The sequence below is a fragment of the Plasmodium berghei genome (assembly GCF_900002375.2).
Source record: "Plasmodium berghei ANKA genome assembly, chromosome: 9".
In the NCBI taxonomy this organism is placed as follows: Eukaryota; Apicomplexa; class Aconoidasida; order Haemosporida; family Plasmodiidae; genus Plasmodium; species Plasmodium berghei.
Window position 1 is genome coordinate 872416 of NC_036167.2, and position 14298 is coordinate 886713.

General features: G+C 22.9%; 5 protein-coding genes across 5 annotated transcripts; all 5 read right to left on the reverse strand.

Annotated features, from left to right (window-relative positions):
• Nucleotides 1-149: 149 nt before the first annotated feature.
• PBANKA_0924300 (endoplasmic reticulum oxidoreductin, putative) lies at nt 150-1968 on the reverse strand (the record flags this gene model as incomplete). Its single annotated transcript, XM_034564835.1, has 5 exons — nt 150-294; nt 377-480; nt 605-831; nt 962-1305; nt 1391-1968. The coding sequence occupies 5 exons, from the start codon at nt 1966-1968 to the stop codon at nt 150-152; spliced, it is 1398 nt and encodes a 465-aa protein (XP_034421593.1).
• A 1768-nt stretch (nt 1969-3736) lies between these two features.
• Nucleotides 3737-4454, reverse strand: PBANKA_0924400 (13 kDa ribonucleoprotein-associated protein, putative; the record flags this gene model as incomplete). The annotated part of the gene is made up of 3 exons (XM_034564836.1): nt 3737-3895; nt 4043-4146; nt 4292-4454. The coding sequence occupies 3 exons, from the start codon at nt 4452-4454 to the stop codon at nt 3737-3739; spliced, it is 426 nt and encodes a 141-aa protein (XP_034421594.1).
• A 1170-nt stretch (nt 4455-5624) lies between these two features.
• Nucleotides 5625-9332, reverse strand: PBANKA_0924500 (structural maintenance of chromosomes protein 5, putative; the record flags this gene model as incomplete). The annotated part of the gene is made up of 1 exon (XM_034564837.1): nt 5625-9332. The coding sequence occupies one exon, from the start codon at nt 9330-9332 to the stop codon at nt 5625-5627; it is 3708 nt and encodes a 1235-aa protein (XP_034421595.1).
• A 994-nt stretch (nt 9333-10326) lies between these two features.
• PBANKA_0924600 (mitochondrial ribosomal protein L37, putative) lies at nt 10327-11002 on the reverse strand (the record flags this gene model as incomplete). The annotated part of the gene is made up of 2 exons (XM_034564838.1): nt 10327-10461; nt 10691-11002. 2 exons carry the CDS (start codon nt 11000-11002, stop codon nt 10327-10329), a joined length of 447 nt encoding a protein of 148 aa, XP_034421596.1.
• Nucleotides 11003-11915: 913 nt separating this feature from the next.
• PBANKA_0924700 (RAP protein, putative) lies at nt 11916-14108 on the reverse strand (the record flags this gene model as incomplete). The annotated part of the gene is made up of 1 exon (XM_034564839.1): nt 11916-14108. The coding sequence occupies one exon, from the start codon at nt 14106-14108 to the stop codon at nt 11916-11918; it is 2193 nt and encodes a 730-aa protein (XP_034421597.1).
• Nucleotides 14109-14298: the final 190 nt, after the last annotated feature.

Consider the following 14298-nt stretch of genomic DNA (forward strand, 5'->3'; position numbering starts at 1 on the left):
TTTAATGAATCATGTAACATATAGTATGAAATAAAACAAAGAAATGTCAAATGATAAAAATCCATAATATAGGAATAGTTGAAATCCTAGACAACGCGAATTAACATTCCATGCGTGTAGTGAAATCTATGGGGATTATATATTTTTTTTTACAGCTTGCATTTTTTTTTTTTTTTTCGGAGGGTTCTCATATTTATAAATATGATTGAGAGCAATAGTAGAAGTATGAATAATATAAGGGACACTAAATAAAATATAAATAGTGTTTTCTTCAATTTCAGTCGTTCTTCAAACCTGCAATAAAAAATGAACAAGTGAAAAAAGAAAAATTGAATGTTATGCAAACCCTATTAGATTATCCATTTTAAGGACTTACTTTTTAATAATTAAGATCGAATCAGCAAAATGATAAATCGCATTTATTAAAGCAGTTGCTTCATTTCTTTCTAGGGAGCCAATGTGTTCGTCCCCTACCCCTTCCTATATAATTGGAGAAAAAAAAAGTGACGATTTTGAAATAAATTGAAATTTGTTATAATCATAATGTATAAAAAGTGGAATTATAAAACGAAAATAAATTTATAGTCGTGTTTTATGTCTATACCACTAAAGCTATTTGCAAAGCTGTTGTTTTTAACTTCCCATGTAATTTGCATTTAATACAAGGAACGCAATCCAATATACTTGTTATATTCATAAATTTTGATAAAATTTCTTTTCCATGCGTTGGAAATATAGGCTCAAGAAATTCCTCAGAAGAACAAGAGTGATATTGTTTTCCAAGAAATTCGTTTAAAAGTTTGAATGCATCTTTATCATTTTCTTTAATTCCTAAAATGAAGATTGAAAAAGATAAATATGTGCAAAATGTTTTTATTTAATTGTAAAAATATTTGGAAAGGCAGTAAATTTGGTTACACTTTTCAAATGTGTTTTTTTTTTTTTTTTTTTTGAACTTTACCTGAATTGCATTTGCATTGGCTAAAAAGAGGCTTCAATCGGCATAAGGCTCTTAATAATATGGCAAATGTAAAATATAAATTTTCAATTCTATCAGGATATAGAGCAATTTTTTCTTTAAAAAAAGATAAATTATAATCATAGTCGATTTTTTTAATATAATGATTTTTAATTGTATTATCTGTATGCATATCACCAAAAACAAAATCATTTTTTAAATAATAATATTCTGAAGCTAAAGCTGCAATACTCGATTGCATTCCTGATATAATTTTATAAAAATTATTCATTTCTTTACATGCATTTTCTCCATTTTGAAAGCAATTTTCTAAATATATTCGATTCCTACAAATAAAGGAAATAAAACATTATAATGCATGTAATATATATATAAAATAGTTCATTATTATGAAAAGTATACAATATATACCATATGCTTTTCCCTTCATATGCAGTATATGAAGGGGAATTATAAATTAAATCTACATAAGATAAAAACCCTTCATCAGAAGGGACATATGTTCCTAATATATCTTTATATAATTTGCTAGCTATAAATGTTTTTTTTAAATCTTCTTGAGCATATTGATCATGTATTATTTCAACTTCATTTGTTCTAAAATTATATGGTATTTCATCTTCTGTACATTCACAAACACTACATTTTGTCTTTTCATTGCATTTTTCACTAATTTTTTGAAGCTTGCATGGAACATGTAAGTTAACTTTAAATATTCTAAAATAATTTTTTTGAGTTAACTCTTTTAGTATTTCATATGCTACACGGGAATCTTCTTCAATATCTCGAATATGTAACCCCAAAATTTGTTCATTATTATTATAACTATTTGGGAATTTTATTTCATATATATTAAAAAATAATAATACATCATTTAGCTTTGAATTTATGTAATTGTTATATTTCGATAGGCCTTTTTGATTATTCAACAATATATATAATAAATATACAAGAATAGGAACAACATATGAAATTAAATAAATCTTCATATTTGATTTATCCGGATTAACTTGTTTATTTTATATTTTATTTTTATGATTTATTTGATTCTACATTTCTAAATACATACCACTTTTTTTTTTTTTTTTATATATTCATACATAAGGGCACATGAATGTTTTTATTTTATTATAGACAAATAAAAGAACTTCGGTTTGTTTGAGAGAAAATAAGACATATATTTGAATTACATAAAATAAATAGTATTTACAAGGGGTGTATAATTACACATATGTGTATATATGTGTGTATATATGTGTGTATATATATGCAAATGAACGAACGCATGTATTGTTGTTGAATTTCGTTTGGAACTTATTGTCTTATAATTTTAAGGAGGAAGTATGTCATTTTGTAGACTTTTGGAAAATATATATATTAAAGAAAAATCATATACAATAGGGGATTTTAAAAAATTCAAATAAAATATATAAATATAAAGATGTAAAATAATACACAGATATATAAAATGATCAAACAAAGTTTATTATCAAAAAAAAAGAAGGAAATAATATCCATACACTTAAAATGCCCACATATGCATAAATATATAATAATATTAAGATAATACTAAAAATTAATAAAAAAATTATTATAAAATAGTAAGTATTTTATATATAATTAAAATCAATAAATTTTATAAGCCTATATAATATATATGCTAAAATATATTTTTATATTGAAAATCATAATGCAATAATATACAAAAACATAAATAACGTGCAAAACGGCAAAATCATTTCCTTTAAGTGCTTTTTATTCTTTCAATCGTAAATATAAATTTTGATTACTATTATTATAAATATGTTTTAAATTTTTTATCATTGTTATAATTTGAGTTTATTTTTCCAATATTTTATTTTTATTTTATTATTTTAAAAAACAAAAAAAAATATTTTTACATGAACAAAATGAGAATAGGATAATTTACAGTTCATATATACGGCAAAATATTTTATCAATAATTTAATTATATTTTTTTATTTAGCAAATATTTATATATTCTCAAATGCTTAATATAATCATTTTCATATATAAGTTTGCATTAAGTTTAACGCATACTAAAAAGAAAATTGCATTCGTTAATTAAGAAAATATACCAATTAATATATATTATACATATATATGATAATTTTATAAAACGAACAAACATAATGTGATATAATGCTATATAAGCGCTTGTAGTTTTAGTTTAAATTTTGTTAAACAGTTTGTATTAATTGGGAAATCTTATTTATTATCAAATAAGCATGTATATATTCATTGTTTATAACTTCCGACATTTTTGTGTGTTAAAAATTTGACTACTCTTTTTTTTTGCTGGATTAGAAATGTATAAATATTTTTGTTAATATAAATATGTCTAACATTTCATTGTTTTTTACATTTTTCACATACTTATATTTATATATAATACTTGAATATATACAGTTCATTGATTATATATCGCAAAATATATAAACTTAAATTTATGTAGCATATAATCCATGTGAGAATAGAAAAAGAGGAAATAAAAAAAAAAATTGTATATTAAAAATTTGTTAAAATTTATTTTTGTATATAATATATATGGACATTGTGTGTGTTTAAAATTAAATGCATTTAAGCATGTATTAATAAGAACATATATTATAGGCTTAAACATATTAGTGAAAAAAAAAGACTTTATAAGCAATTCAACGAAATAAAAACGAATAAAAATTATATGTTTGGAGAAAAATGAAATTCTTAAAATATAAATTTTTGAAAATGTATAAATTATATTAGCATCTGTTCTATTAAATCTTTTAATTCTGTTATTTGAGTTTCTAATGGTGATCCATCTTTTGTAATTATTGAAGTAGCTATCACAGATCTTGATATTCCACAAGCACGTCCTAATGCCATTTTACTTCTAACATATACATATGGAGTGTTCTAAAAAATATATATATAAAATAATGTGTATGATACAGTAAAAATAATTGAAAATGGATAAAAAACTGTTATTTTTGATAATAAGACTAATTATAATATAGTATGTATGCATATATATATATATATTTTTTTTTTAAATTATAATACCTTATCTTCACAAACTAAAGGGATATGAGAAATAATTTCCAATGGCTTGGCATCTGCTGCTAAAACTACTAATTCTGATATTCCCTTATGCAAACTTTTGACAGCTGGAAAAAAAAAATATATATACACATATATGGGGATTGTGATCATATTGCATAATTGAATGATTACTATATTTTGGAAGGAATATAGTATTATTTTAACGCATATGTTGGTGTTTTTTTTTATTTTATTTTTTTTATTTCTTACCTTCATTTGCACCTCTCCTAAGTTGTCTGTATACAGTCGCCCTCTGTATGACGTCTAAGATTTGATTAGTTAATTCTGGAGAAGCTAATGGAAATATTTTTGCATTAACTTCTGCTGAATTTTCCTGGGCATCAGAGTTATTTGCAGCTTCTGTTGGATCCATGATATCTTCTTTCTAAATATATATATATATATTTATATATATGCATGTAAATTTAAAGAATTATATATGTGATGTAACTGGTGATATATAATTGTGTTTAATATATATCAAGCTCACATATATTTTTACATAAAATAATATAATATATATAGACAATAAGATTGTTCTAATATCTCTATTGGATGTTAAAAATAAATATAACAGTGTTTTAATAATACATAAAAAATAATTAAATTAGCATTAAAATGTAGTAAAGGTAATATCTATGTATACTCTTCAAATTATAAAAAAAAGTTATATCCTGGTTTTATTGAACATATTATTGTTTGAATGTTTTTATTTATGTACTCATTGAGATAAAATTTATAAATATTTTTCTCTCATACAATTTGTACAGGCATATGAATATTGCTCATTCATAATTTTTATGATTGATTTTTTTTGTAATTTTCAAACTCTTGGATTTATAATTATCTGGATAATCATCCTCAACAACTTTGTTAATTATCTATACATATTTATATTTATTCTTGAATAGTAATTTATAAAAAAACGAAAAATTTTTTATTTTTCATTAATTTTTTTGAAACTTAAATTATTTTAAAACATATTTTATTTATTTAATTTTTTTTATTTAAATTATAAAAAAAAATAAGTCGTATTTCTCACGAATACGAATACGCATAATATCTCCTATGTAAAACATTTATAGAGAAAAAAAACGTTACAAAAATTTCTTATAAAAATTCATATATACGAATGTATAAATATATAGGACGTATATATTTGATACTTGAAATAACGCATTGATATTGTTGTGTTTTTTTTTGTTTTATATATATATCCTTTACCAGTATATTTTATTCGAAACATGGTACCTTTTTTATTTCATATTTAGAATGCAAATGATATTAAATTTGTTGCGTTTTAAAAATTTTGCCAAGTACGAATGATAATAATAGTGGAGGAACGAAAAATGAAAAAAAAATAAAATGAAAAAAAAAAAAAATAAAATAAAATAAAATGAAAATAAAATAAAATGAAAAAAAATAAAAAAAGTAGCAAAAAGAATAGCAAAAAAAATTAAAAATGGCGAAAGGTACGACGGAAAGCTATCAAATTGGCATATAGTAACATATTTCTTAATTTCCAATTTTTTGCTTTCTCTGTTTAATAATGTAAATTATCAAACTGATCTTCAATCACACCAAAGCCATTGAACAGGTAATGAACGGTTATGTCTTTAAATGGTATATTTCTAATAATTTGGGGTGTTAATATAAAATACTGTGGTTTTGATTTATAGTCAATATTTATATATTTGTAATGATATTGATGTAAAAAATGTTGTTCATATAATACTGGATTGGATAAGCATGAAAGTAATTCAAAAATTTTTTTTTCATTAACTTGATCTAAGCCTTGATTTAATTCATCAAGAACATAAAATCCATTTTTTGTTAATTTTTGAATCGATAATATATACAACATAGTACTTAATGATCTTTCTCCTCCAGATTGATGAGATACAGACAATGATAAAAATGGCGAAGTTTGTTTAAATTTAACTTTTACAAATAATTGACATTTTTCATATATGTCATTTTTTTTAACTAACTCAATTTTACCATCATAATCTGGGTTTATAAAATTCATAAATTTTTGGAAATTATGATTTAAAAAAATAATATATTCATTTATTTCATTTGACCAATTAGGTAATATCGATTCAATCTGTTTATCATAATTTTGTAAATCTCTTTTTAGGTTTTCAATTTCTTTTTTTTTATTTTCTATATTTTCTTTGTGTTTTTGTATTTGAATAGATATAAGGTTATATTTTTCTTCATCTTTTTCAACATCTGGGTATATTTTTTGTTGAATTAAACATTCTTGTAGCTTCTTGTCAATTTCATCTAAAGACATATTAATTTCATTTATAAATTTGATTTCGTTATTTGTTAATTCCCCTCTTTGAGCTTTTATAATATCTTCTAATTCCTTTATATCATTTAAGCATGTTGTATATTTAGTCATCTCAGCATCAATCGTTTTTTTGATCATTTCAAGTTTTTCTTCGTTATCTGCATTTTTATTTTTTATAACAGAAAGATATCTTTTCCATTCATTAAAATAACGAGAATGTGAAAATAAATCCTCATCAGATTTTACATGTTTTTTTAAAAGTGTGAAATAATCATCACATATTTTTATTTTTTTTTCATTTAATAAATTTATATTTTTAGTTATACTTATTTTTTTTTGGTCTATTATATGTTCTCCTTTTAAATAAAGGTTTAAATTGTTTTGTAAATTTTTTAATTCATTATTTAGTAAAACTAGCTTTTTCTTTTTTATATTTATTTCACTTTTTTCTAAAATTATTTTATTATATTCATCATTTTTCATTTTTTTGAGTTTATCAGACTCTTGTATATTTTGTTCTATCACTGTTAATTCCTCATTATATTTTTTTTTTTTTTCAAATAGATTGTCTAAATCACGTTCCACATCACTTGTTATGCTATATAGTATATTACACTTTTTTTTTATATATGAAAAAGTATGCACGTATATTTTTTTATCATATGAACTTATTTTATATTTATGCACATTATTGTTACAAAAATAGAATAAACTACTAATTTCTTCTTTCAATTGTTTTGATAATTCTTTTATCATAAAATTGTTAAATTCGTTTATTTCATCTGTACTTTTATTTTTTAGTGCATCTTCTTTTATTACAAAGGCTATATTTAATGGTAGAAAATTTGATAACCCGTGCTTTATTACTTTGGGGCTGTCAAATAATTCATATATGAAACATTTTACTCCTCTTTTTTTCATTTCATTAGTTACATAACAAAATTCATGAGTTTCTTTTGTCATTGTGATAACTGAAAGCTTATAATTTTTATATAAGGATTCGAGTAATTCTTGATTTCCTTTTTTAATTAATAAAAAACTATTAAAATATTTTTTTAAAAAAAATTCTAATATATAATCAAATTCGGGGTTTGTGCATTTAATATATTTACAAATAGGTCCATATAGAATATTCCTTTTAGATAATTCATCGATAATAGCATCATTAAGTTCATTTTGATTTGTTATTTTGGTTTCATCATATTTGGTTGTTAAATTGTCTATAAAATTATCACTTATTAAACTGTGTGTTCGTACAATATTTTTAATGTTTCTCTTATAATTAATTATTCTTTCTCTGAAAATAAAATCGATGTTATTTAACATTTTTTCTTCTTGAATATTTTCATAATTTCGTGCTCTTTTAATTTTTTCTGTAATTATATTTATCTCTGATTGTAATGTATATTTTTTCATTATATTTTTTTTATTTTCATTTATCAATTCTTTTAATTCATTTTGCAATTCATTTTCTCGTATATCATTTTGTTTGCTATTTTTTTCTTTTTCACTAAAAAATGATTCTATTTCTTTTATTTCTTCATTTGTTTTTTTAATCTGTTTATCTATATCTTTAATATAATCTGCATTATCGCACATATTTTGAACTGTATCTTCCATGATTTTTTCTTCGCTTAAAATTTCTTTTTCGATTTCTTCTAATTTCACATTCCATAACACATATTTAGAAACTGATTCTTTTATTTCATTTTTTTTATGTCCAATTTTCAATGATAATTTGTTTAAGATTCTATGGCATTTTTCTAATTCCTTTAAATATTCTTTTAGCACTTTAAACTGTTTATCCTTATCTTTAATTAATTGGTCTATTGTTATTTTATAATGCTTTAAGTTATTTCTTTTTTTTTGTAAAATTAACATATTCTTTTTAATTTTATATAACTTGACAATAGAAATAAGCTGTCTTAAATCATCAAATTTGCTTTTTTTTTCTTCTAAGTTATTCATTAACTTTTCTTCTTCAACAATTTCATGCTCATATATAGCCAACTTATTTTCTCCAACTTGTTTAGAATTTATAATTTCATTTAAATTTTTATAAATTTTTAAGAGCTTACTATCAATTGCTAAAAGTGTATATTCAAATAACTCTTCAGGATTTAGTCTTGAAAATTTACTAACATTTTCTTGAGGCATAAATGTGATCAAATTATCCAAATTTAAATTATAATCTTTTTGGATATCTAAAATATTTGTGAAATTTGTTTTTTTATTATTTATTAGCCAAATAGATTCTACTTTATTATCATTTATATTCATGATTCTTTTTACACACACATTTTTTGTATCATCATATTTTAAAAATATTTCTATATAACTTTTTTTCTCTCCTTTTTTTATAAAATTTATCAATTCTTTATTTCTAGATAAAATGCTTGAGTTATATCCTAACCCGAAAACTAATGCACAAACAATAGAAGACTTACCACTCGCATTTGCTGCAGCAATTAAATTAATTCCTTCATTAGCTTTTAATTTTATAGGGCCACTAAAAACCATCCAGTTAAATAATGTTATTTCAATTATTGCACCTTTTTTGAGTCTTTTCAAACGCTCATTATTTTCTTTTACAGTATCTTCATTTTTTTGTTGCGAACTAGTTAATATTATCCTATTTTGCTTACTTTCACTATTATTGGTTATGTTAACATTATTGTTATATTCTTTTATCCTTTTGTTTGTTTCATATTTATTCGCCCCTATATTACCATTGTAATGGTTCTCATTTTCTTTGTCCAATTTTATTTTTCCAGTTGCCCTTACTTTTGATTTTTCATTTTCGTTATTTTGTGCTATATAAAGTTCTTCTATTAAATCACTATTTTCATAACTATCATTTGAAAGATCTTTATTTTGTTCAATTATCTTATTTTTCTTGGTATATAGTTTATTTTCTGGTTTATTTATTTTTCTTTTGTTAGGTATTTTCATTTCCTACCTGTTATTTTTTGTAACAACTTTTAAAAAGAAAATTATCAAAAATTGTTGTACTTTTCCCACTTGTGCAATTTTAGGGAAACCTTGAAAATCGTATGCTTATTGGCATGCACATATATTCTCATTACGTATATATGTGTAGATGAAATGCCTTCCTTTTTTTAGTTTTTACTCTAAACATTTCATTATCCCATTAGTATATACCTATGTCTCGAATTCCCTGATTACTCTTATTAATTTGGCAAAAAGGCACACTTATCACATTAAATTTTTAATTATGCCCCCCAAAACTATATATGCTTATGCATATTTTCCTGTTGCATTACTAAATAAATTTAAGGTTTTTTTCTTATTTACTTTAAATTTATATGTTTTTTTTTCTTTTTTTAATAACAATAATTTGTTATAAATTGTATTAAAAAATATAAACAGAATTTTTTTTGTTAAATTTTAAGTGGAGATGATATACACTATTGTCAAAGTTGTCATTATAAACTTTTAATTTTCATACACTAATATGAAAATATAAGATTTGTTTACCATATTTGTAGTAATGAAAAAAATATATACAAATATATTTATCCATTGAATTAATTGTTAATTTGAAATGCTTTAAATGTGAAAAACAGCCAAAATATAAAGTATTTTTGGATATATAATAAAAAAAAATATGAACGGCAAGGAGGAAACTGTCATCTTAACTAATACACACATAAAAATACGCATATTAAGTGTGTGTATATATACATTGTTTAATTGTAATACATATAAAATACACCATAAAGGGGGAACACAAATATGTACAAATTAAAAAGAATACATGGATTGGAAAACTTGGAAAAATTATTTTATAATCGTTTGGATAAAAAAAAAACTTTTCAACTTTTTCCGTGTGTAATCAATACCATTTCTCAATTTTTACACTAAGAAATTGTACAATCATATGTGAATATGTAAGTATATATCCTTTTTTGTATGCTTCTCAAATTCAAAGATCCCAAAAAATCGGTTTAATAGTTGATCTTTTGGATTTTTTCAATCTCATGTTATTCAACTTAATTATGTTTTTGTTATGTAATCTACGAAATCGGTGGTAGTCTTGTGCCGTAGCATTTTCGACATTCTAAAAATCGAAAAAAAATAAAATGTACATAAAAATATGTGAATTATATCCATATGCAATACGATATTTTGGCGTACTACATTATATGTTGCCTGTATTATGCATATATAAATGTGATAACCGAAATGAATGTAACATACGAGGATATTCATTAATAACATCGTTAAATAACTGTTTTACTTGACTTTGATGTTATTTTTTTAATAACTTTGTAATATTTCATAATTACCTTTCCATATAAAAACATCAATGCGAGTTCACCATAACTCTTCAATGGTTTTTCAAGACCCCATAACCATTTGGGATATGCATGATCTGGTAATATGTCATGGTCTTTATCAACAGTATTATAAATATTAAAAATATGTACTTTCTCTGTGCTTTCCGTCGAATCTGTTCCAGTAGCCTTTTTATCTTGCCCCTTTTTTCCATGCTTTACTTTTGGAGCTAAGTTCCATTTACTTACAAAAATATATCTTTTAAATAATGAAAATATTGATGCATTTGAGTATAAAATGTCATTTTTGTAAATTTGTATCATTGTAACTAATGCTATATTGCTTTCATTTTTTTATGATAAAATGCATATTTTTCTTTTCAAGCGCATCTTAATATATTCAAACTTTATCATATTATTTTTTTATTGGTTTGTTTACATACAAAATAACGAAATTTTTAAAATGCCACGGTACAAATATGCACATTTCAAAAATTAAGTATATTGCTTATTCCATATAAATACTATATATTTATACAATTTATATTTCTATTTAGAAAAATATTATTATGTGAATGTACACAATTAGTTTTTGCTTTATCTGTATTATAGCTACATGTTTTCTACAATTAGGAGATAGTATGTTCCACTATTCCCCTATCCATAGCTGTTATGGAGTGAAAACAATATATAAGTACTATATTATGCAGGAATAATACTTTACACAATTTTTGTATATTCAAAATACACATGAACAAAAAAAAAGAAAAGCTATAAAAATTTTAATAGAATTTTTATTCAAATTTGTTAACTTAATGCGAAATTATTATCCACTTTTAAATAATGCATTTTTGATGGAAAATTATTTGCAATGGATGCATGTGCATATTAATTGTTTATGTTTTAAAAGATACACGCAACGAAGTTTCCTTCAAATTTATGCGTAAATTAAAAGTTGGAGAATAAATCAAATAATATATTGTAAAAACATAATAAAAATAAAAATTTAATTAATTAGTTAATTTAATTAAAAGTGGGCGAGCAAACAAGAAAATTAGGCCCACGCATATGTTAAGAACAGCTCGCTCATTAAGCTAACCAATTGCAGGAGATAAAAATCAGCAATATGATTTTTTACCCCATTAACCAAAAAAATAAAAACAAAATAACAAATAATGTACTATGTTATCGTGTAACAAATTAATTATGTATCTATATAAATATATTTAGGGTGTTATTAATTCTGAATAAAAAAAGACGAATTTTTCAATATAATATTAGGTAGAGTATTAGATACGTAATCAATTTTTTGTTTATCCGTTGGCAAATTGCTCCATATTTTATGCGATATATAAATTATATTATATCCCATCTGCGATAAAAACTTATGTCTCCATTTTGACAAGGTTGTTAAACCTTCAGAATTTGTATAATATTGAAAATGCGCATTTAATTCAATAATATAATTGGATTCAGGATGATAAATATCAACAATAAAAGGTCCACATTTAATTGAATTTAAGTGATCGATTTTTAGCACATTTAGCACATCACTAATTTCTTTATGTAATGTACTTGTATATCCACCACATATTTTGTCTCCTATTTTAACTGTAGGTTTTTCTTTGCCTTTTAAATTATAACTACTAATATGATTCGTTGTATTTTCCGTATTTAATAATTTTTCATTGTGCCGTATACTTATATTATTATCATTTTCATCCAATAAAGAAGGTGCTTCATTATGTTCAGCATTGTCTGAACACTCTTCATCGCTTTCAGACAATTCTTCATCACTTTCTGACCAGTCTTCATCATTTTCGGAGAACTCATCACTTTCGGAATATTCACCATCACTATTTAATATAGATTTCTTTGAGTTTTCATTTTTAACTAACGTTTTTAATCGATTTATATGATCCAATTTTTTAATTTTTTTTAAATTTCCCTCTCTTGAATATTGCTGCAAAAAATATCGTTGTTCATCAGTAAGTTTGTAATATATTGATTCGTGAAACAACACAATGTATAAATAAAGTATTTGCAAATGCCTTGTGTAATAATTAAAGTGTTCTTTATAAAAAGTTGCAAGACTAACAAATTTTATTATCATTTCTTCATTAAACAACTCTAAAAATGTTATAGCCTTAATTGCTTTTAAATCTTTCCCTGTGAAATTATTTAATCTTTCTTCTAGAGTTATTTGTAAAGCTTTGCTATATACATTATTTGCTAAGCCTAATTTTGAAATAGAATTTGCTGATTTTATCAAAAAGTTATTTCTCAGAATAGGCCAGCACAATGTCATGTTTTTTAATGCATAAATTAATTTGAAATCATTCCATTTTAATCTTGAACAACTTTGGAATAGATATACATAGTGTTTTGGTTTCATATTATTTTCTCTTTTAAAAATTTCACACATTAAATTATTTATTAGCTTTTTATTAGTAACTTTAACAGATGCAATAGTTTGTAAATATCTTAACAAACTACGTACATGAACTTTGGTTGACAAATTTATTACTCTATTCATAAAAGCTAGCCAAATTTCTACATCGACATTTTTTCCCTTTCTAACTAATTTTGCTTCGTTCATCATTAAAAATCTTAATTCTCTAGCTCTTACTGTATTTATTGTTGATATATCAGGAGTAGAATAATTTTCAGAAAACCAATACTTTTTTGGATTTATTCGGATTTTTTTCTCCTTTTTTTCTTCCATTAGTTCAGATGATACATTTTTATCTAATAATTCATTATTTATATTGTTATGTTTATTATTAGAAATATTACTATTAGTTATTTTATTTAATAATTTTCTTTCGTTTTCATTTAACTTTTTCATATCAACTTTATCAAATTGTCTTTCTCTATCCTTTATAAAGGATTTATAAAAAGTGTTTTCCTTCATTCCATATACTCCTTTTTTTTCAAATGGATTAGGCATATACCAAAATGTGTTTAATTCTTTTTTCTTGTTTTCTTTATCTTCGTCCTTAATATCATTAATACCTAAATTCATATTTTCTTTTCCTTTCATCAATAATCGTTTTAAATTTACTTTATCATCATTTGGATGCGTGGTTTTAACATCCCTTTTAAGCATCTTCTTATATTCATGAGGTTTCAGATTTTTTTTCTCGCTTTTTTTTAATTCATCCAATATTTTATCATAGTTTCTTTCTTGAAAAAAATTGCCTTCCTTATTAATTTCATCAGAGCTCATAATATTTTTTATTGGGGTATTTTTTATATTCGCATTCAACGGTATTGTTTTATGGGGAACCGCAAAATCCTGTTCCTGCTTTAAATATGATTTTTCAACCTTAGGTAACATCCATTTTTTATTTCTTTTTACCCAGCTCTTTCTTTTCAAAATTTTTTCTTTTGCTAATTTGCTTATAAATTTCACATTTGTAAAAAACATTCTAAAGAAGGCTTATGATTTTCCAACACACATTTTTCAATGGGCATTTTCAAGGAGTACTTTTCTAAAAAAATCTCTAATTATATGAACTGTGCATAATATAGTACCCACAAAATTAAATTTATGTATTACATAAATATGTTATTTAAGAACGGTAAAAAGTTCAAATGTGTAATAGTTTATAAACCAT